Source organism: Acipenser ruthenus, chromosome 3 (genome assembly GCF_902713425.1).
Source record: "Acipenser ruthenus chromosome 3, fAciRut3.2 maternal haplotype, whole genome shotgun sequence".
NCBI lineage: Eukaryota > Metazoa > Chordata > Actinopteri > Acipenseriformes > Acipenseridae > Acipenser > Acipenser ruthenus.
Window position 1 is genome coordinate 8430374 of NC_081191.1, and position 25732 is coordinate 8456105.

The window sequence follows — 25732 nt, forward strand, 5'->3', positions numbered from 1 at the left end:
TCTGCATTTTTGCATATTTTTGACACTGAATGTTATCAGATATTCAACCAAAACCTAATATTAGATAAAAGGGACCCCGACTGAACAAATAACACAACAATTTGATACATATTTCATTTATTTATTAAAGAAAGTTATGCAACACCAAATGCCCCTGTGTGAAAAAGTAATCGCCCTCTTAGACTCAATAACTGGTCACGCCACCTTTAGCAGCAATAACTGCAACCAAACACTTCCTGTAGTTATTGATTAGTCTCTCACAGCACCGTGGAGGAATTCTGGCCCACTCCTCCATGCAGAATTGCTTCAACTCAGTGACATTTGTGGGTTTTCGAGCATGAACTGCTCGTTTCAGGTCCTGCCACAACATCTCAATGGGGTTTAGGTCTGGACTTTGACTAGGCCATTCCAAAACTTTAAATTTCTTGTTCTTCACCCATTCTGATGTAGACTTGTTTGTGTGTTTCGGATCACTGTCTTGCTGCATGACCCAGCTGCGCTTCAGCTTCAGCTCATGGACGGATGGCCTGACATTCTCTTGTAGAATTCTCTGATACAGAACAGAATTCATGGTTCCTTCAATGATGGCAAGGCGTCCAGGTCCTGATGCAGCAAAGCATCCCCAAACCATGACACTACCACCACCATGCTTGACCGTTGGTATGAGGTTCTTACTGTGGAATGCCGTGTTTGGTTTTCGCCAGACATAACGGGGCCCATGTCGGCCAAAAAGTTCCACTTTTGACTCATCTGTCCATAGAACATTGTTCCAGAACTCTTGAGGATCATCCAGGTGCTTTTTGGCAAACTTGAGACGAGCATTCATGTTCTTCTTAGTGAGCAATGGTTTCCGCCTTGCTACTCTGCCATGAATTCAATTTTTGCCCAGTGTCTTTCTGATGGTGGAGTCATGAACACTGGCCTTAGCCAAGGCGAGAGAGGCCTGCAGATCCCTGGATGTTGTTCTAGGTTTCTCTGTGACTTCCTGGACGATTTTACGCCTTGCTCTTGGAGAGATTTTGGCAGGACGGCCACTCCTGGGAAGATTCACTACTGTCCCAAACTTTCTCCATTTGGACAATATGGCTCTGACTGTGGTTCGGTGGAGCCCCAGAGCCTTACAAATGGCTTTGTAACCCTTTCCAGACTGAAAGGCATCAACAACTTTTTTCCGGAGGTCTTCAGGAATTTCTTTTGTTTGTGGCATGATGTGCCTCTAGAACCTGTGTGCTGACAACTTCACTCTGATGGTAAGGGCCAAAGTTAATCAAATTTATATTGGGCAGGGCTGGCCCAAATCAGGCCTGGTTGTTAACCAAAGTACTCAAACAGCTGACCCTAATTATCCCTTTAATTGGGTTGAGTTAACTAGGGGGGGCAATAACTTTTTCACACCTGAAGATTGCATGTTTGATTACCTTGCACACGAAACAAATGAAAGAAGCACCAAACTTTGGTGTCATTTTTTCTCTCAGACTCCCTCTATATACTACTACAACCCACAAAAAAATCTGACCAAATACAACGTGAAAAAAGTGCAAAAATGCAGAAAATCAGACAGAAATACTTTTTCACGGCACTGTATATATTATTATTTTTATTTATTTTTCTACCAATTTGGAATGTCCAATTATGTTTTTTTCTCTCACCGCAGTGTCCCCACACAGCACAGATGTTCTGAGGGCCTGTGAGCATAAAAGCCTAAAGCCAGAATCGCTTTTACACCAAGCAATCCAGAGCAGAGGTGGGCGGGCTACCGATCCCAGAGAACAGAAATCAGCCCTGCTTTTTATCCACTCTGAATATGCTTGGTGTCTGGCCAGTAGGGTTCGCTGTTATACGATGAGGAGAAGGAGTCCCCAGCAAAGTGCAGCCACACGAACTGGTGCCGTCCAAGCGGTACGACTCATCCTGCGCTCCCAGCGGCAGCGCTTTAACTGGATGATCCACTCGGGGACCCATCATTTCAGAAATTTGACCTGTTGTGAACTTATTTTTTTTATATAGGTCTCACATGTGTATTTTAATTTTACAGCATGATATATGATACTACACTTGGTTAAAGATGTATTTGTTTATAGTAATGCTTTCAGCAAGTTTCACACTTGCTTGGTCAGTTCACTTGGAGGGTGAAATTGTCCTCACTCCTAGCTTCTTCCCCTGTTGACTGACATGCGTTCAACCAGTAACATGCTTTGACCCAGACGACACTGCTGTGGTGAAATGACCCAGGAAATGCAAGTGTAACAGATGACCACATATCCCATCTGCTGTTGGCCTTGGAAGATATTTTATTGTGATTCTGTCATAATTAGGCTAACTTCTTTTCGCTATTAATCGGTAAAGCTCATTAAACATTGAATTCCCCAAAAATATGGGTTTGACATTAAATTTATATACGATAAACGTTGGTAAAACTAAAATAAATAATAAATGCAAGTTAGTTCTGTACAACTATCTTATGTTTTGTTCTGTGCATATTATTTTTACTTGTAAATGTATGCTATACAAGTCTGTGTAATACACTTTTATATGCAGCGTTTTCTACGGTTTATTTGAGACCATTTTTAAATTTGTGTAGGATCTTTACAAGGTATAGCTCCGCTGTGATCAAACGTTATTTCAATCAGAATGTTGGTAACCATGGTTTTGTTGCATGTTGAATATGATAAAGGGGTTTCGATAAATTAGACATTTTTCAATGGCATAAAAAGTCTGGTTTTTTTTTAAGCATAAAGGTCGATTTCACCCATTCTCTGTTTGAATTGAAAAATAAAGATCGAAAAAAATGGTAAATTCTTTCTAAAACAAACGTCGATATTAATTGTCGATTTGGCAAAAAAATAAAAATCTAATAGTAGCAAGCCTAGTCATATAGTTAATTCTGACAGTGTTTTTGTTACATCTCTTTGTAACCTTGAAATCTAAAGACACTTTCATTTCCTCCTCTGACTAATAGAGGAAACTTGTTTAAATGTTAATAGTACATCCATTCTGAGTTCAGTATGAATATATTATAAGGCTTTTATCAAGTCTTATCTTTCAAGTCCTAAGGAGACTTTTCTCTTCTGTAATTGACTAAATTGTATTTTGAATTATTAATTGTATAAACTGTTTTATATGGCCACAATGTTAATCTCCCAGCTACCCAGATAATCAAATTAATCTAACTGAAGTTTAAATCTAATATGGTTGAAATTTAAATAAATCTGAAGCATAACAATCTACCATGTGTCAGGGAGCTCTGTTCACTCAAAGTCTTATCATTTTGCATAGGTTTCTCCTGCATTGCAATACTAACCGCCACTAAGGTAATTGAGACATAATAATCAGATGTGTATTTTTTATACCAAAAAAAAGAAATACAAAGTACAGGAATCTGAGTGTATGCCTACCATGACAAACCTTACCAATGTGCGTCATAAATGATCATTCCTAGATCTTTTAATAGTAGTAATGACAAATCATTTCTGCATGAATACTACCCACAGAACAGACATCGCACCATTTGAGAAAAATATAATCCCAGTTAAGTGTAAAGGTCTCCAACCTTCGACTCCAGAGATTCTGTGTGACACATACAGTCCCACATAGATGTACAACACCTTGACGCTATTTACAAGTACAGAATGTGTTTATTAAAACAGTCATCTGATTGTCAACACAGAACAGCTGTGGTAAAAAAAAAAAACAGACATGATATAAAGTGACAATATGTCAATAAAAATATGCCTCTTTAAATCGATCAAGCAAACATTGCATTCCATGATCCCTGCAAGCACAGAATAAAAAATAAATAAAAATGTGGACATGTTGTAAATCAAATGAAAAAAGGCCTACTATTATTAACTAATGGGTGGGTGGGTGTACTGTTGTTTGTTTGTTTTTTTTTTTAGTAAGGCATACAGAAATGTTTAATAATCTAGTGAGTCAATCACAAGCTTCAAGAGTCACAAGTTTTTCATCCACAAGTATATGTGCTGCAAGCTGGTTCACATAAATAAAGGCTTTATAAGGTGTATATAGTGATTTGTGCTCTTTGTAAAAAACTATAATGCCTGTCAACTCCATATATTTAGCGGGGTAATCGCTTTAAGGAAAACAGTTAATGTAAAGCAAACCTTAGATTTTCCAGTCAGTATGGAATCCTAACAAAGACTATCAAAAGAGGCAAAATAAACTATTGCTTAATGATAGACTAAGGATGAATGGTTTGTGTTGTTTTCAATTTCAAGCTTAGTGAGAGCTATATCTGTTCTTCTTATGAATGCAAACTATGTTGCTTATTTAGAGCTTATGTCTACCTTTTCTTTCCACATGCCTTTTTTCTCAGTTTGTTCAACCATATTGACTGTTGAAGTATGCACTGGGGAGATGAATGCTACATTGATTGTTTGTCAGCTCTTCTTGTGCCATTCCTGCTCAGTCTTAGATAGTTAAGTGGCTTTCCAATTCAATTTGTGGTCGCTTCTGGGCAGATGTGATCCACACTTTTATTTATTTTTATTTCATAGATGTTTCTTTCATATACTTACAGATACTCCCAATGGCTTTAGAAGGTAATTTTCATTATAACTGGATATACAGCTTTCTATATGTGGAAATGTAAGTGTGATATAGCAACACACAGTTGGATGTAAGCTTGATAATACTCTTATCTTAAACAATGCGAAATGAACATGAGTTGAAAATGTTATTGTGAATTAAATGAATGTCCATGCTGGCTTCAACATGTGCTGACTGACCATTACTTATTACTCAGGTATAAGGTACTAGCACTGAAATTCAAACCAAGACATCACCAAAGAAACTACAAACTATTTGCCATAATGTGTAATTCTGACATTTTGTCCCCTCCATGTACAGTAAATGTTACGGGAAGAAGACGGGTACTTTTTGGTTTGATTTACCATTAAAATGTCCACTTCCTTTTATCAGACAGAATTTCAATCAATTATGTTAGTGACACTTTCAATCTGTGGCCCTTGTAGGTTTCACACCTCCTAAATTGGTTGATCACTTCCTTTTTCAAAGTCAACATATAAGCTTCCGGAAAAAGTTTTGCAAATATAGAAACAACCTGAGTTGACAATGTTTTAAAACGTGTCATGAGTTGTCCTTCATTTAATGTAGTAGGACAGTCAAAAGAACCAGTACAACTGACACAACAACTGATTTGTTTTATTGTATTTAGGATGCTCGTAGCAAAAATCCCATGTTTTCCTTGATTAGCAGCAGCGTTGTATTATCATGTTTAAAATCAACACTACACAGAACAAAGGATTGTAAGAAATATGTTGTTAAGATTTGCACACAACTGTGATATGCAGGTTCTGGAAAGACAGATGAAACACAGAAGTCTAAGCCTTTGTATGTTGCAATATAACTAAACTTTTAAAAACAGGAAGGAATTAAAAAGAGCAATTATGAAGAACATGTGGCAATTTTGAGTTACCTAATTTACTAATGCATGTTAGCATAAAGTTAAACTATTGCCCTAGGACAGTTCTGTGAATTGCAGGAGATAAGGGTTAAAAAAAAGAAATATGTTTCTTAATTTGTTTGCTGCTTTCCTGGGTGGTATATAATTATGTACTCTTAAAAAGTGGAAACAAATCTGGCTTATCTAAATGTTGTGAGGGAAATACCAGGTTGACTTATTAAAAACAATTATTAAGCCCTTAGATTGACACTTGCATCCCAATTGGCTAATGCAGGGTCACATTACAAAAACAGATGCATCATCATTATTATTATTATGAGTGCAAATACTAAATCATTCTTTATTGTAGTACTACACTGCATGAAAAGCCTGTGGTAAACATTTTAATATTTCCCTCACATAACTACCCTACTGCATACTTGTGCACAACCCATTATTGAGCCTTTTTTCAGATTGAAACACAAAAATAGTTACAGAGAACCATTGAGGTGTTACTTCTCTATTTCATACTGGTCTATTTCACACTGTAGCAAATAATGGCCTTTGTTCAAATATTTAAAGTTCAAATTGTCTTGCACTAAGAAACAGAAAGTTACACATTTGTAAAGGAGTTTTTTTTTCTTTTTTTTTTCCGATGACTCCTTTATTATGCAGTTTAATCTTGATAATGCTTTTGACATTTAGAGACAACAATTCAAATTTACTGGCATTTCAACAGTAAATTGCTTTCATGTCTAGGTAAAAATCCAGTGGCATAAATGATAATCGTTAATTAGGGCCTATGAATGAGTTCAATATAATTTGCAACCTGATATCGTGTTGACATTCACACAGAAAACTGCACTTACTAACATAATTCAGTTGTTGCTGAAAAATAAGACTCAATATGTTTAATGTTCTCCATTGAGCATCAAACCTACAAACAGTTGTCCCCAAACATTTCCAAGGTGAAGGCAACATTCCAGACCAAAACAAAAATGTTACACAGTAGTAGAAGTTTATTTGTACTTTAAATACTGGTAATACTAATACCGGTACTTCATTTACACAGATAAGAGAGGCATGTTCCCCTCATGTTTTCAACGTTGGGGAAATGTCCCCCTCACATTGCAGTAGCCCTAAAAGGTTCATTTCTCATCAACAATGTTTTCATACATATCACTGCATCAATGCATTATGGGGAGAAATCAGAGTCAAGCAGTACAGAACTGTTTCTACAAGCTGTTCATTTTTTATTGTGAATTCTCTCAATTATGATACCATTTCTCATGTCTAAGGTCTCCATACTATAAAATATTTTCTATTTGATCATTGGGTCATATCGGTGAAATATCCCCTCCCCACCTTCGAAGAGGCAGTTCGCAAACTCAATGGCGCCAATCTGGATGAAATTAATGTTTATTTTAAATTGTATTACTATGTGTAACCTAGATAGAATAATTTTCATGCATGCCCCAGCTACAGAAACGGTTCCCCACCCCCACTCCCCACACACACTTCTGAAACCAAAGTTATGCCACCAGTATTACTTGGACTTGTCTTTCAATATAATTTCATATCACTAGCAAACCTGTGTGATTAATCGATTAATCGATTAATAGATCGGATGATTAGTCGATCAACAGAAAATGTCAACCTCTAATCTTTAATGAACAGTCATTTGACAATATCCTTAAGAACTTTTTTGAACATTGCTTAAATGACGTTTTGTAAATGTACTTTCAGGTTCTGTATGCTGTGCACTGAATATCGGAATATGGTATTGTATTTGGTATTCAGTTCTCATAATTAGTGGCCTTAACATGAAACTAACCTTTCCCAAAAAAGACGTGGCCACAAAACAGAGAACCACCTTGCTTCCACATCCCCCATGTACCCCAAGTCTCCAGGAAGTACTGCAGATTTGAGCTTTCTGCTATTTGGGTCATAGTAATTTAAGCACATAGTGTGCAGCATTATGCATTGCATTGGCTAAGACATGGTACTGGATAAGACTACAATACAGTGGTGCACTTCTGAATAAGAAGCTTTTAATAGAACACTCCAGTAATATGTATACTTTGAAATTCTAATTGAAACAGCATTACTTTTAGCATTACTCTAATTAAAGCTTCAAACAAACTCAAGAACATGCATTCGAAAATACACTTTTATTTACAACATGGGACTGAAGTCTGCATTTCAATTAACCACAGAACCGGCACTATGCTGCTCTTGTAAACAAGTGGCTGAGCACTTCAATATTTTCAAATATCAATTTATGCCACAAGAAGTTTCTTATAATTTCAATGTTATACATATTTTTCATCAACACACAATAAGGACTTATGAGATTTCTCCGCTTGTAATTTATGTTATATGGAGAACATAGGTGGGGTCAGTAAAAAAAACTACAAAACAAATGAATGCTGTGGAGATTGAATTGCAGTGGTGTCTGACATACCTGCTCCACTAAATGTTATAATCTAAGTTGGCTGCTAGTGGCACACAGTCGTGTGTCAAGTGTGTTCCACAGACGAGGCTACACTTTATTGACTAGACAAGAGCTGCACTGAACGTATTTTAATAAAATGGTAATATACAATTTTTTATAACTTTGTATTATAATTGTGTTTTGTTTTGTATGTTTCTCTTCAAAAAATAATGCTTTATTAAAAAATAATTATATTATAAAAAAAAGAAAAATAAATGAACACACAGTAGTAGAGCAAGGTTACTTTCTAAAAAGTGTTTAATGCTACAAGTTCTTCTCAAAGGAAACCCAGTAGAAGATAATTGGATTAATTCATACAGCAACTGAAAGCAAGCAACCAAACCAAGTCCCTCTGGAAGTGAAATCCGTGCATTTGATTGGTTCATTGTTTCGATGGGAAACAATGTGGTCTAACAGATAAAAGTTTAAACCATCTTAAGACATTTTTTGAAAAACAATTCCTTACAATAATATTGACATTAATTAATTATGGCAATCATTGTGAGTGCAGTAATAATAACAATTAATAACACTCACATTTTGTTACTTTCTTTTTTGTTTAGTTTTACAGTACGGTTTCATTAGATAATAACTCATTTCCTAATGTTTTCACAATGCTGTAGAACTAATCAATTTTAGGCCCAGTGCAATTGTCCAGGGGTAGGGAAGGCAACTGCAGTGGGACCATTTCAAAACAATAAACATCAAAAAAATAAACAACATGCCTGAAACTCTGGCATCCCAATAAATCACACTATTGGCTGTCAGTCAGAACAGAAAACTCCCCACTCTGATACAATGAGCAGTGCTGTACATCCGTCTTTGAACCTAATTGGACGCTCAACCATGCACTGACAGGAAGACACCAGTGAAGATGTGAGATAGACAGTTAAAGAACAGACTACACCTCTCTGGTGTGATAATTTAAAGAAAAGCCAGTAGCCTGGAAAAGGAACTTTACAGTACACAACAAAACCATGTGAAACTTCTGAGGTTACAAAATGAAATTCCCATCCATGAAGCTGAGCTAAAACAGACCACCATTTGTTTATTTGTTTTTTCAATTTCTTTTTAAGTTATCAGTACCATGGAAGCAAAACAGTAGCATGAAACTTTCAATAACCAAGACCAACAGTGTATACCGCTGTGACCGGACACCAGATAAACTTCTATCTAGTGGTCTGAGGTCTCAAGTACCAATGAGAAACAACGTGATGTCCTATTCTACTTCCACTTAAGTTCATTATAAAAGCAGGCCAGCGAGTCTGTTAAAAATGAATTTGCCATTTTACAGAGCTGCTTTTGAATTGTTTATGTTGATACAGAGACTGAATCTACTCATAAATGAAAAGCAAGTACCTAGTCATTTATGTTGCGAGTTTAATTTACAAACCATATCTATGTTTTACAACATGACCTATTATCCTAAAGTTATCCATCAATTTGAAAGTAAAGAGTAGCGTTATTCACCATGCTGCCTACTAGATATGTGCAAATGTTGGTGCTTGTCCTCTGCCAGGAGTAATTAGTAAACTTGTGCAGATTGTGGCCAAGGGGTAATAGAATAATTACTAGCCAGTTAAACCCCTCGGCCATGATATAAAAGCCTGCAGCTCTCTGCACTCAGGGTGGGTGTTCAGAGGAGGAACGAGAGCGAGCAAGAGAAATAGAAATACAGGATCAGTGAAAGCGTTTGCCCAGCCTGACCTGTACTGTTTAGTTGTTTTGTGTTGGTGATTATTTTGTTTAAATCTTTTATTTCGCTCGGTGAGCAAGTGTCTTTTTGTTAAAACCTTATATTTATTTTGGGGATTTAAATAAACAGCGCACCACGTGTCTTTTTCCCTGCTTGTGTTTTTCTTTCCTTTCTGGCCTGACGTCACCACTTAGCCATCATGTCACAATTATATATATATATATATATATATATATATATATATATATATATATATATATATATATATGGATGAAGGCTATATTTGCATCCTGAGTCACTCGAAAAAAAGGCATAATGCTGCAGTAGTGACATCAAAATGGCATGTTCATCTAGAAGATTATACTTGACCTTTGAACCATATTTGACTCCTGTGCACCTGAGCCCACTTTCAAACAAAATGTCTTGTTTTAAATCACTCGACAACACCCACAATTTGTTTTAGGCACTTCTAACAAATCTGTCTCTGTGAAGATTTACAATCGTCCTCCACCAATGGCAGTACCAACCAAGCGAACAAGACAAATAATCTTCGTCTCTGACTGCGACTAAAAAATAAAATAAAAGGCTCCCTAGTGGCGCATCCGGTAAAGGCACTCCGCGTTGATGCCCCCTATAGTCTGGAGATCAGCAGTTGGAGTCCAGGCTATTCCACTGCTGACCATGGACGGGAGTTCCCAGGGGGCGTCGCACAATTGGTGGAGAGGGCTTAGCGACCTCTGTAGACTGGCCAGACTGGCCTGTGGGCCTGCCTGTAAGTTGCCCAGAACAGTGTGGTCCTCCAATGGGCCTGAAGAGTGAAAAGAAGCAGATAGCTGAAGGCACAAGTTTCGGAGGACACGTGTGTCCGTCTTCGTCTCTCCCAAGTCAGCGCGGTGAGCCGGGTTGAAATAAAAAAAATAATAACTGGGCTTTCCAAAGTGGGTAGAAAATGAGAAAAATAATTGGTGATTCTAAATTAAAAATAAATAAATAAAATAAAATAAAAAGCATACCCCATTGAAACACCTTTTCTTAAAAAATATGTTATTTTTTGCAGTTCATTATATACCCAGTTTAATTCACTGTTCCTGAATTATCAAAAATATTGACTTAATTTACATTATTATTATTCATTAAATTCACTTGCAATTTGAACCTTAACACCTAACGGTCTGGAATTATTTTCCTGTAACTCACTGAAGCCCATCTATTACCCTCTCTCTCTCTCTCTCTCTCTCTCACTCTCTCTCTCTCTCTCTCTCTCTCTCTCTCTCTCTCTCTCTATAAACACATACATATATAGGAAATAATTTACATTTATTAAAAAGGTTGTTAAGCTAGTTGTGAACATTTAGCAATTTGATTATATTGCTTTACTCAAAGACGAAGAAGCTGTCCGTTCTTTTCTGTTTCATTTTTTGCTTATTAAATGCTCGTGTCACGAAATGTTCATTTTTGTCTGTGATTGACCGAATCCTGACTATATATAATTTCTGGATTACAAAGCTCTATGCACACAGAACACAAAGAAAATACAAAAAATTCCACTACCTCAGACAGTATAAATGTTTTTTTTTAATGTAAACACTATGTGGTTAATATGCACTTCTAAAAATAAACTGGGAACACACCATTTGACATATCTGTGAATGTGGCTAAATCAATACAAGATGCTCAAAGTATGAGCATGGGATGGAAACATATGATAATTATTCAAACCAGATGCATAGTGTCCCCTTTGAACAAGCCACCATGTGTTTTTAATAATATCCAACCAAATGCATGTTTGAGTTATTATCCTTTTGATAAGGTGAGGTAGAATATAAATGTTTTGTTTTATTTTCAAGATCTTTAATGTCATCATTGAAGACCACTTCCAGTGGAAACGCTTGTCTTTGAAGTGATTACATTTATTTGAGTATTTCTAAATGTAGCGCTATTGAGTGTTTAATAGTTATGGATGATTATATTTGCTAATACTTATTATGATGTCTCCCACAATAGAGAGGAGACTGAAGTCATTTTCGCTTGTCAAAATAAATCACATGGAGCTCATTTAACACCCCTCAGAATCTTCATGGACAAATCCAGGAGCTTGAGACAAGTTTGAGGGTTCAAGGTATGAAAAAAATAAAATGTATTTATGTGTCAATTAAAAAAGGATGGATTATAGATTTAAAATTAACAGTTTTAAAAGTAAAACATAAGACTGTAAAACTATAGCACTGTATGTTCACAGATGTTGACCTTTAAAGACAATCATTTACCTTTGGGAAACCAGGCTTGTAGTATCTTTCAGTAAGTGAATGAAGTATGAAAAAATAAATGAAGTAGCTTTCTGCACATGAACAAGTAGTAGTTTCAGAAAGAAACAGCAATGATCATGAATACTTTATAGGACTGCATTACCGTGAGGAGCAACAGCCCTGAAAGCACTGCACCATGGGTTTATTCATTGAAATATAATTAATTAATCAGCTGTATAGACAGTCACTGGTTGACCCCTTCTCCACATACATTTTCCTTTTACTGAAGTACCTAAAAGTGCTTGGCATAGCACCTGCATAACAAGCTGCAGTGATTGCTGAAGTCAAGCTTTCCATTACAGTAACCACGAATGTGAAGCAACGGTAATCAGTGGTGTAGTCCTAAATCTGAAAGCACCAGAATGCCAAATAAAATACCATTTTTTTTGTTTTTTAAGTTATACAAACTCACGTTTTATTTGTACATTGAACTTGAGGTAACATTTAATAGGTAATGCATGCGTCTCGCATATGACTTTTAGGCTACTCCCCCAGTGCTGCCAGATTGGCGTTTTTCTAGCCAAAGGTTAATGTTGTCTTGGTTCTTTGGTGGTTTTGGTATGTATTTTTTTTTCTATTCCTTTCGATTATGTCATCACCAGCACAGAACTTCAATCACCACAATGCCCTGTGGTATTAGTATATCACGTCCTCCCACCATCTTTTTTCTGGAGCCCTGCACCTAATAAAATTACGAATCACACCAATTTAACAACTGTATCAGATTCAGAATCAAGTTCAGATACACAACCGTCAATTAGTGACGACAGACTCATCCAACTCTGGTTGGGGGGCTGTCTGGGCAGGCAGAGGAGTCTGCGGACCCTGGTCGGGTCGCTGAACATCGCTGCACATAAATGCATGGGAGCTGAGAGCGATCCACCTCGCGCTTCAACATGTCCTTCCTGTGCTCCAGAACAGACATGTCCTTGTCCGTGTAACCGGTCTGTGTGTGTGTCTCTTTCCTTGGCTAGTTAGAGATGAAACCTGCGTCTCTCTTTCCTTGCCTGCGCACACACTCCGGCTATCTTATACCTGCGTTGTGTTGATGTAATTGAATGGTTTGTGAAAAAGAATACCACTGGAGATCAAATGCTGGAAGACGGCAACGTTTATTTCTCTCTGTATAACAGAAAACTAAAGAAAATAAGCAAAAGATGGCTCGGTTCACCATTCATCTCCCCTCTAGAGTACAGTAATGCATTAACTCAGGGTTGGCGTGCATTCGAATATAAGACTACATATTTGTACTCTCTAAACAATAGTGGCTGCAGTTAAAACGTGGCACTGGATCAGTATCTTTGGTGTAGGATTAATAGTACACTATATACCAGTTACATTCGCATGGACAACATGTCAGTAGTGGCGTACGTGAACCACCAGGGAGGGCTTTGGTCCCAGGGGTTACACCGCATAGCCTTTCAGCGGTTGATCTGGGCACAGAGGCACTTACTATACCTCCGGGCTGTCCATCTCCGGGGAGTGGTGAACTGGGCAGTGGACCTCCTATCCAGGGAGGGTCCTCATGGGTCAGAATGGCGACTGCACCCTCAGGTGATGCAGCGCATTTGGGAAAGCTTCGGGGAAGCCCAAATCGATCTCTTTGCCACAGCAGAGATGACCCATTGCCCACTGTGGTTCTCCCTCCGCAGCTGCAGCAGTCCACTAGGCATCGATGCCCTAGCCCACAAGTGGCCCAAAGTGTTTTTTGATACCGCTGCTCCCTGCCTTCTTCCAGAAGGTCAGGCGAGACAAGGTGACAGTTCTCCTGGTGGCCCCCAGATGGCCCAGAAGATTCTGGTTTTCAAACCTCTGCTAGCTGCTGCAGTGGCCAGCCCTGGGATACCCCGCTGCGCATGGATCTCCTCAGTCAGGTGCAAGGCACCCTTTGGCACCCAGAACCGGGCAGACTCCAACTGTGGGTCTGGCCCCTGAACGGGATCATCTGTCCACCTTAGGGCTCCCAGACACAGTTGTCAGTACAGTGCAGAATGCTAGGGGCTCCTCCACAGGAGCATTGCACGCCTATAAGTGGAAGTATTTTCAAAAGTGGTGCATGACCCCAATTATTGCCGTAGAGCAACTATTTTGCAGTTTCTGCAAGATCTGTTAGAGGAAGGTCGAGCCCCTTCTACGTTGAAAGTGTACCTAGCAGCCATATCTGCATGCCATGTCCCCATTGACTCAGTGTCCCAGGCGCTCATATACTACCAACCCGTTTTCTGAAGGGTGCTCTGTGGTTACGTCCTTCTAAGAAGGACGTTCTCCCCGAATGGAGCCTAAATGGGATACTGGAGGCTCTCAGTAAGGCCCGTTTGGGCCTATACACTCCATAGAGTTGAAGTATCTGTCTATGAAGACAGTCTTCCTCTTGGCTAATCTCCTCCACAAAGCGGGTCAGTGAGCTACAAGCGCTGTCGGTGCACAGCTCCTGCATAAATAGTTGGGATACTGGCAGCAGGGTGTCACTATGTACAAACCCTGTTTTCCTCCCTAAGGTGATTTCAGCCTTCCACATGAACCAGTCTGTGGAAATGGAGTCTTTCCATCCACCTCCATTTTTTCGGAGGAGGATAGGCGATTGAACTTCCTCTGCCTGGTGCGGGCACTAACCTTCGACCAGATATTGTCTTGTGGTCTGGATCAGCACGCCTTGTTCACCTGGTAGAGTTAACAGTGCCATGTGAGGATGCTGTAGATGAGGCGTATGAGAGGAAGAAACTGCAGTATGCTCAACTAGCCACTGAAGCGGAACAGCGAGGATGGAGAGTTCGGATTTACCCAGTGGAAGTGGGTTGTCGAGGATTTGTGGCACACTCTACAACCCGGTTTCTCAGAGACGTCGGATTCAGTGGCCAAGAGTTGCGTTGCACAGTGAAGAACTTATCTGAAGCAGCAGAGAGGAGCAGCAACTGGCTGTGGTTGAGACGGAAAGATTCTGGCTGGGGATCTCAAGCACAATAGAAAGAAAGAAACGCTGATGTACAGGTAAGTAAGTTGGGCTGAGTTGAGTGGGGGACGGAGGGGGTTGATGCTGGGACGCCAGAATCACCGTCGAGCCCTCTTGAGGTGTCGTGGGCTAGTCGACGAAACACTGAGGATGGAAGGTGCCCACTTGAAAACCCCAGAGATGTACCCTACTTAGCTCAATCCAGACGGTTGTCATGCTGATGCGCTGGGGAGGCCGCACTGTGGTTGATCCCCGGAGCCAGCATCGCAGCCGTTGTGTGTGCTGATGCGCCAGGGAGGCAAAATAAGCTGATCCCTGGAGCCAGCATTACACTTCAGCCATTAACACCAGACAGAAGGATATCTACATCATCATATGGAAGGAAACGTAAATGGATGGAGACACATATGGATCACATTAGTTTACTGTAAAGCTACGTCTTAGTTGGTGCTTATCTTGGCGAGAGCCGAGTTCAAATCAGCATGAAGTTTTAACATCTACTCTCGTGTAATGGAAATCTTTTTAAAGCTGTATGCTAAGGGTACTCAGACAGTTGATAGGTCTGGAAGGGGGTATGTGACAATCAAAAGTTTAGGAACCACTGGCCTAATAGTTTTGCTAAGATTTGTCTGCCTATAACTGTATGATATACTGTAGTCGGAGCTAACGTTAAGAAGCAGCTCCAATTACTAATACCAAACAGCTGTGTGTTTTCTGTATCTGAAACTCCTCAGACAATCAAAAACTGCTCTGGTATGACAGTTTTAGAAAGAAAATTGCAAGAACCATGAATACTTTATAGGAGTGCATAAAGGTGAGGAGTAAGAAACAGACCATTAGGTGCATCTTGGGTTTATTTATGAAAAGAAAATCCTTTCATAAGTAGTTAAGACAGTCACGTCTGACCACCCACTTACAATACAACAAAATCACAGTCCCACACATAGTGTTCTGCCAGAAATACGCACAGCTTTACATTAATAGAGAAAATACTTATGTAAAATTGTTATTTGACATAGTATAGCCCTGCACAGAGCATCTCAAAGTAGCAATCAAATGGCATAGCACTGTGCTGTTACTGCAGTCACATTTCCCCTCCACCCTGTGGTCATTATTAGTAGCAAGTTGGGCCACCTGCCCCAGCTTAAACACATTTAGGTAACAGTAGTCATTTATCTTCCAAAGCATCACACAGTGTGCAGTGTTCAGTGACACTGGTCAAGTTCCCATCAGAGCGGAAAAACAGACGATTCCCATCTGCATGTTTATAAGTACATAATAACTAAGTGGAACAAAATCATGCTTTAAGAAATAACACTGTTATTAACACTATTAATATAATCTTTACTGTAAATTGCACATAAACAAATAACAATCCAATATTCTAACCAAAATGAGAGTAATACTGATATTAATATGCAACTCACTATTTCTGTGAAGAACTCACAAACCTAAAAAAAAAGATATTATATACACAAATTTAACATACTGGTATCTTCATATTTATTGTTGGGGTTTTTTCAAAAAACACTACGAGTTCTATGTTGGAGCTTGTAAACCCACAAACTCTCAGCCCAACACAAACACAAAGATGGAATTAGCCACAGAGAAAACTGACCTGAATGTGTTGGAGAACTCATTTCTGAATCTACCTCTGAAGCGCCTACAGCAGCATGGGATTACCCTTCTGGAATGAGATGGTCTCAGCAATGCAGAGGCAGGACCCACAGCACATCTGTTCAATTCCAGGCACTGGGAAAGCGCTCAGACAAGCTACCAGACACCTGCAAAGAAATCCAGATTCAAGTAATTAGGCTGCATACACATCGTGATGTTGTCGGCAGAACTGCAAATATTATGCAAGCTGAAATTATTTTAGAAATGTGGTTCATTTTCCCAGATGGGAGATGGAGGATGACAGACCCAAGTTTAGTTAACACCCCCTTTTTTCAAAAATGTAATTAATGTACTTCAAATGAACAACTGTAACTCTAAAAGTTATACTTATTAGTAGCTTAATGGATACCTACATAGAATACAATGGGTAAGAATAAGAGAAAACACATTTCTGATTTGTTTGTATTTTATTCATGAGTATCCAAGAAATCAACTCCCAAAGACATGAATCTTCAACTTGAACACTGCTATCTGTTACTGAATTTTAGCCTATGGCCACTGGCTAGATGGCAATCACAGAGGTTTGCACACCCCCTCAAACATGGATGTTCAGTTCACAGAAATAACCTGGGGTTTCTGTAAGGCTGAGATGACCATATCTATCTTTTATTGTACAAAAAAAGCATCTCTAAGGCAATATTTGATGTACCACTTTTTTTTTAAACAGAAAGATCAACTTTGATTCAAGATCAGGATATTGACTGTGTGGAGAGATCTATTATCAAGTAAACTTTTTCCTATTTAACGCTTCTGAGCAATTTTTAACCAGATCTAATTTTGGAATCTGTCTTGCATTCATTCAACTCCAATGACAGAATGTGCAAATTACACTCTTACGAATTATGCACCATTGCTATCTCCGAATTTATCTACCAGTATTTAATTTACATTGTAATTTTTTTTCCCATACATTGCATTTGTTATATATTTGTTTTAACACAGAATACTCTATCAACATTCACATTCAAGTGCTGTGGTTATTTAACTTGAGGATGACCGCAGTCAACCCACAAGCCCACGGCCATCCACACCCGTACAGTACTATGTTCATGGTGTATCCTCTATTTGAAGCCTGGCACTCTGGATTTACAAAACACTAATTCATGAATCATAAGCAGTTCTAAAACCAGAAGAAATAAACAGCATCTGGCAGTAAACATTTTAAGAATTGAGAAGACAGGATATAAAATCATAACATGATGCCATCACAGTTGAATGACATCAATCAGATTGAACACTGAGTATGAAGAGAGTAGGAGAGTGTTAATGCTAATTCATGCAAAGGGTTCTACACAGGCTGTCAAGTTTATCAGCAGCGCATTGAAGAATGAATCTTGTATTTTCACAACGGACAAAAATATATTGCCTCCATTTTTCAACTCTCCAGCTGGTCTCGCCCAAACAAATCCCTCATGCATTTAATGAATGTAAAATCATGGCTACTTATATGCATACTGATACACGATTATTTTTATACCATACTGCTCAGCTGTACAACTGGAATGACTAAATAGTGAAACTGACATAAGAGGAATCATTATTTTGTATAAGATACACTGGAGAAGAAATACAATGAAACACCAATACCTAAATTAAACTACTTAGCTGTCGGAAATGGAAATCAAACCCACAAATCCAGAGACTTAAATCTTAAGAGTGTCTATCAGTGGCATGGATTTACAAGTCAAAACAAGGTGAAAAAGAAATTCATATTTCATGTACAACAGGGGCTATAGGGCAGCAGTGTGGAGTAGTGGTTAGGGCTCTAGACTCTAGGAGGGTCGTGGGTTCAATCCCTGGTCAGGGACACTGTATAAATGGGTAATTTTATGTAAAAATAATGTGATATCTTGTAACAATTGTAAGTTTCCCTGGATAAGGGCATCTGCTAAGAAATAAATAATAATAATAATAATAATAATATACCACAAAGTCACAAAATGCAGGAAACATGTCACAAAGATTATCACTGATTTACTAATGTTACTTCTTCAAGAAGAATAGAATGTGGACAGGACTTATTATGCAAATTTAGAAAAAATATTTCTAATGATATTTTCAACAATGACTGTGGCAGGTAGGTTGTTTATGCACAAACTTTAGCAAATGATTGAGAATGACACTAAAGCAGTACAGTAACTCATAACCAGAGCATGGAAGGTCCCTTTCCTGTTAAGGGCCCCTTTGATTTGCTGAGTGCCATTCATAACCTGCAGCTCCAGAGCAGACAGGATGCTTCCCTTTAGAAATAAAAATGTTGCCCTTGGTTGTTTACCAGTCTATTTCCTTCAAAACAACCAAAATATATTGTGGTATCTTTGCATTTTACAAAGTATCTGCAATATGGAAAAACTGAAGACAACATCTGACGTTGAGGTTTGAACTGTTGACTAATTCTGAAATATTCAGCTTATGGCATTTTGACATTGTAACCACGAGTTACAAGGTAATAGGCATGGTTTATATTTCTTTATGCCACAACTACTGTAAGGTCAATATTCCAGTAAACAAACATGATTTAGTATTACCAGAAAATGTGTCATAACATAACTCTTTGTTGTTGCTGTAGGAGAATTCCCCTGTTTTCAAGATTCCAATCGAAACAGCAGAACATGGAAAGTACTTTATTTTTGTAAGCAAAATGTATAACTTCTTAAAATAATGGTCCTAACTCACTGCCTTTAAGCTGCTTTGAGTTTGTATGGAGAATCCTAAGTGCTTGGACTAAACAGCCTTCCTCATTCCATTCAAACCATGTAAAAAAAAAAAAGTAAGACTTTTCAACTCCGGCTACCCCACCTACTCTCTGTAACTAACATATTTAATTAAGAATGAGCAGCAGCTGAAACGTTACATTGTCACATGATTTGATTGGATGAGTAAGTGTTGGCCCTTCTGATACATCAGACAAGGTCAAAGCTCAAAGCCAAGTAAAGGTGTATTTAAAGAAAAACAATGATAACTCAATATAAACCACTAAGAATGATTAGACCACCATAAAACAGTAAGGCATGTGTAAAAAAAGCAATTCAAATGAGATCTGAAGCTACTTGCTCTTTAACTTAAAGTGCATCTTGCAGGTTTTTTTTTTATCACTGAAATGGATGAAGCAGTGTTTCTTAAGAATATTAGCATTATTTAAAAAAAAACATTTTATTGGCCACCAAAATGTGATTAATGTGGATCACGGACCACGCCTACTAAAAACACTGCCTTTTTGTACAACGTCACGTGTGACGTATCAAAAGGGAAACAGTTCTCAGTCTGTATGTCTGGCCTACAGGTTTGTGAGATAAATAAATAAATACATAAATAAATAATAATAATATGAATTTATGTGTGGGGGGGGGGTTGCACGAACTCCAACATGGCAGGGCATCGGGTGCATGCCTTTCCAGGGTGTGGTTTGTACAATCAAAATAGGGGACTTCACCGCAAAATCCATTCACCAAAAGAATTGTGTCATTTGTGGCACACACTTTCTCGATAGTGATTATTTGGAGGGTGACTTACTTGAATATAGCATGGGATTTAGAAGCAAGCAACGAGTCAGGCTGAAGTCAGATGTGGTACCTTCAGTGTACGTCAAATGTGTTTTTTTTTTTTAAATAAATATATCATTGAACACACACATCAGTATATATATATATATATATATATATATATATATATATATATATATATATACTCGTATTAGCCCAAATATAAGGGTTTTCTTAATGAAAATAAGATTGGAAAACTACAACTTGCCTTGTCAAGTCAAGGCTGTTGCAAAAGTGCGTATTGAGTACAGTATACAGTAATGAAAATGGATAAAACTAGCTGCAGTGACCATGTGGAAAAGAGTGGATTGAAAAGGGGTCAAATATCAAAGGGATTACGAAGAAGTTAGGATGCAATTGTTAAGATCATGGTTATCAGAAAAGCCGATTCATCCAGCAATTATATTGCTGAAAAATTTCTGTCACCTAAAACAACACAGCTGGAGACAAAACAACTGCTATTGAACCACCAGGTTTGTGCACTGTGCGTTGTCTGTTTCTTAATTTCCTTGCTTACCTAACGAATAAGTTACAGTATTTCAGTTACATTGCTATTTTTGACAGAAACTTATGGTCATAATATCGGCACTAACTTTTAAAATTATAGAGAGACTTTAATTATTGTGTGTGCATCATCAGGTTACACAACATGTAAATAGTTGTTATGGCATTACCATATTGGAATATAAACCTGTATTTCTGGATTACAAACAAACATTTGCCCCCTTCAGACCTTGGTTTGCCCCCCCCCAGATGATCTACATGACATTATGTCTTTCTCTTTTTGACCCCACCAGACACATAATATAATCGCATATAAGATGGTGGAAGTTTTCTTCACCAATGAATAAAATACGTTTTTCAAACATCATTCTTTTCTAATCTAACCCGGATCCGGAATGAAGTCAGCCACGGTTGCCATAGTGATGTAATTGCTCCTGCTCAAGGCGTCGGCTGCATTAATTAATTTTGATTGATAGTTCGTCGTTGTCCAGTGATTACACTGCATTTATTGTTTCTATAATATAATATTATTGATATAATGATGAGTCAGAGGGAAATGTCGGATATGTTTGCCACAGCAGGTGGAAAACAGAAGAAATGCAAGACAACAAGGAGGGATTCACTTGTGGAAGAAACTATGAATATTGCCGATGCCCATTGTTATTGCAAGCTAACCCGACAAGCAAAGACATTAGACTTACAAATACAGGCTGGTGTTGATAAATTTGCCAAGATGAAAGGGAGACCCACCCTGTTTTATTTTAGTTTATTCATGTGTAAACATGTTATTTAAAACTTTGCTACATATTTCTACTTTTGACATGCACAGGAATTTGTTGCTTATTTAGCAGTTTATGTTCATTGGCTTATATTTGATACAAAGTGTCATTCTTTGTGGAAAGCAGGTGAAATGTATCAAACTTAACTCGAGGTTGTAAGCATGTATCAAATCTGGTGAGATGTACTTGAATGGATGCTCTAAAATAAACAAGATAGGTATCTCATGGCCACGAGATAGTAAGACATGCTCACCAGATATATATTTTCTCTCTCATGCCCCATCCTGGGCTCCGTAGAATACAGAGCTGTAAACTGCATTCTTATCCCTGGCTCTTTTTGAAAAGCCCATGCATGACACATTTTTTTCAGTGATCTGAGAGTAATCAAATGTCCCTAGCTGCTACTGTAAAAAAAAAAAAAAAAAGATAAAAAATTATGTTGTACCGCTATTTTTTTTAATGTAGCAGTAGTTACAATATCTAACTGTGAAGTGTTTACTTAACTGGGATATCAAAAGCTGGCAACAGAGCAATTCAGTTAGAGTTAAAGCCTTTACCCACTAAAAACAAAAGTTTCAGTGAAAACGATGACCGTAACGTTACACACTTTATTACTATAAAACGAGACTTAGTGGAACGACATTTTCGAGTTTGTTCTAAACCAGTGCCATGCTTCAAAAATACTTGCTTTGCACATTTTGTACAATTTATTTGATGTTGACAAAGCACAGCACACTATCTCATTGTAAACTAGCAAATTAGTGCCTGTTTGTTCTCATTCATGATACTATTTGGGACAGAGAATGTTCAATATTGCCCCCCCTCCCCCATGTGTGTTAATGTGCCCCATTGGATGTGTTTTAAGAGCATTTTACATTCCATCTTACTGTTGGCAGCCTTTTGTTTTCCCAGAGGACAAGTTGACTCATTTTATTCAGTCCCAAGGCACATGTCAGCTCTTAGAAATGTTTTCATTCTTTCACACATTATTAGTGTATATCAAGATTTCAAAAAGCTGAATATTTCTCAGAACTGAAAATAACAAGTGATCAAGGCCCTTCAAGTGGAAGAGTGCTAGGATATCTTCAAGTAATTTCCTGTGCAAGATTAAACCTATTATTACAAATTGTAAATTTTTTATTCTGGTTACTCTAATCTTACAGATCTGTAGGCTGACAAGAGGTCAGCTATAGAAGGTACACCTGGGACAAAGAACATCGCCATGGCAAACTGTAATAATGAGTAAAGGAAATAAACAATAAAATGGGGACATGCAATGCAGTATCTATATGCTGGGAGCAAACGTTTGTATTCATTTTCATATTATGAATATTACAGAGCCCGGGAGTGGACATGAGAGAAAAACCATATATATATATATATATATATATATATATATATATATATATATATATATATATATCTTTGTGACAGGGTACTCCCCACCCCTGTGCGTACTTCATGTTTTGTGTTATTTTGTATTTGTAGTATTATTCCTGGCCTGCATATCTGAAGGCGCTGTTTCCCACTTTCTGACACCATATGTGACCCGGATCAATTAAGGGTGACGTCAGACCAGGAAGTAAATGACAACAGTACTGGGGTATGGAAGCACTGATGCACGAGTTTAATAATAAATAAACCGTTTGTACAAAACATAATGGCAATTTGGCCAAAACAGACAAACAAACAGATACGGAACTCTCAAGATGTGAGTGATGTGTGTAAATAAACAAAGTCTAAAAGAGTATTTCAATCTCCCAAGAATGATCCATATTTATTGGTCAAAATTCAAATAATAATCGCCCCCTCTACCATTAATGGTATTGGGGGTATACAGCAAGAATTTCAGTCCCAAAATAATAATAAATAACAATAACAATAACAACAATCACATTGTGCTGGTGCTGTGCTGTGCAGTGTGTTCCGAGTGCAGTGGGTGTGGATGCTGGCTCTCTGGCGACAGCTCCCCGGCTCTCAGTACTCTGTAACAAATTCATTCAGCGTAAGGGGCGTATTCACCCATCTGCATCCCCTTTGTACTACCCAAACTCCTCCCCTCGATCAGTCCGGTGCCAGGGCTTATCCAATCGCTGCCTGGACCGCAGCTGATCGCAATGAGGTTGTTCCACGTACGGACAAATGCGCGCCCCCTCCAAGATGGCCGACTTCCAGTTTCCGCCTAACGTTGAGTCCGCCTGTCTTGGATGAAGCATACTACCCACCTTGCACAGCGCCTTTTCTGGGAGGGAGGGAGATTTGCAGTTTGAGTACCTTCTCTCTCTGTCACAGGAACCAACAAGTATTGTGCTAGTGTAAAACCAGCACGGGTAGCAATTGCTTTCTAGATGTATTATTTTTATCTCACGACTCACATCTCTCGTTCCGATTCTGAACACACTAACCCTGATGAGCGGCTGATCTGCTCTTTATATATATACATGACCATCTCCAAATTGATAATTGTTTAATTAATTTGGAGATGGTCACATTATGCACATGTTTTAGCTGGATGGGGGATTTTAACCCCATCCATGCTGTAAAATATTTAACAACAAAACAACATTCAAACAAAGACAGTACCTTTAAATAATACTACAAATACAAAATAACACAAAACATAAAGTACACAAAAAAAATAGTAAGTTGTGAGCACAAGATAGGTATCTTATGGCCACAAGATAGTAAGACAAGTGCATGCCCCCTCCTGGGCTCCGTAGACTACAGAGCTGTAAGGTGAGTTTAATTTATATTGATAGTTTAGGTATTTTAGTCCTTTTTGTTAAGAAGCTGTAGTTTGCATTTATGTTTGCCTTGTAACAGTGGTAATAGATTTGAAGAGCTGATATTGATTTTTAGATTAACTGTAAATGCAAAACTGGCTTTCAGTCTTGTAAGTGGACATTTTAAAGACATTAAAAAAAAAAAAAAAAAAAATAATTGTTTATTAAGTGACACCAGTATTGGTTATGGTGTTAGCTCTTATTCAAATACTGAGAATGTGCATTGGATTCTGGAGAATTTCAAAAGAGTCAGTTAAGACAGGTTTGGTAAGCTGTCCCACAAACATACTTTTGGAAAACCACAGTTTTATAGACGTAAGGGGTGCCAAGATGAAATGACATGCCACCTGTGCTCCATCCTCCACAGCGTATCTTCAGTAGTAGCCATGTAGCACCACCAGTAATGCGAACCATCAAGAGTGTGAGCGTGATCGCGCTCAGCATTTAATAATTAACAGACAGAAAATAAAAAGGTTGTAAACATACAAAAACACAGGGCACGGCACTGGTAGCCAAAATAAAGAGACAAACAAAACGGACAGACACTAACAAACAGAGACGAACAAACACGGTGAGAAACACTTATTATTGTTCTTATTATTCTTCTTCTTATTATTATTATTATTTTTACCTCCTCTCTCTCCCGTTCTTTCGCCCTGAACACCCAAAAAACCCTGAGTGAGTGCTACGTGTCTCTATATATATACTGTTGTGCTGGGATTCAATTACTAATTAATTATTCACTTGAATCCCAGCACGTGAATTCATTACGTGCAACCCCGTGCTCACATATTATTACATACTTTAAATGCACGTGAAGTGATGTGCAATCCCATGCCTAAATATAATTATACAATTTTAACTCACACGTGAAACACAGACCCATTTATATCCCGTGTACCAATGACTATACACCAACATTTACACACACACGCAACAAACAACATATAACACACAAATGCACACAGGGGCGGGGCACATTGCCACATATACCCCCCCTTGTGCGCAGCACACATGGCCTCAACAGCCACCTCCCCCGTTAAAAACCCAGCAGTCCAGGACAAAGTCTCGGGCTGGGAAGGAAGGCTTCAGTGGGCCCATGGCTGGCAATGCTGTCAGCACCCCTGCCGGTAGTGGCACACCTGACAGCATGCTGGTCCACTCCTGCAGCGAAACTGCTGCTGGGGAAAGTGGTCTCCTGACCTCTCCCCCTGTCTTTGTAGCCGGTAGCTCCCTTTGGTGGGGCTCCGACCACAGTACTTCCGGCAGCGAAGAAGCTGCAGTGGGAGCAGGTCTCCGGACCTCCCCCACGATCTCTGGCAGTGAAACTGCTGCAGTGGGAGCAGGTCTCCGGACCTCCCACACGATCTCCGGCAGCGAAACTGCTGCAGTGGGAGCAGGTCTCCTGACCTCCCCCACCTTCTTCGTGGCCGGCAGCTCCACTTGGTGGGGTTCCGGCCACAGTACTTCCTGCTGCGATGCGGAGCAACAGGCAGCCCCAGGCGATGCGGAGCGGCTGGCAACCCCAGGCGATGCGGAGCGGCTGGCAACCCCAGGCGATGCGGAGCGGCTGGCAACC

At 38.7% G+C, this 25732-nt stretch overlaps 1 protein-coding gene across 2 annotated transcripts in view; it reads right to left on the minus strand.

Moving 5' to 3' along the window:
- Positions 1–25732, minus strand: part of LOC117394690 (histone deacetylase 9-like) — a 213959-nt gene that overhangs the window by 176977 nt on the left and 11250 nt on the right. For both annotated transcript variants that reach the window (XM_059011775.1, XM_059011754.1), the window contains exon 3: positions 16487–16652. In XM_059011775.1, the coding sequence (XP_058867758.1) occupies positions 16487–16508 (22 nt within the window). In that variant the 5' untranslated portion in view covers positions 16509–16652. The remainder of the gene's footprint in view (positions 1–16486; positions 16653–25732) is intronic.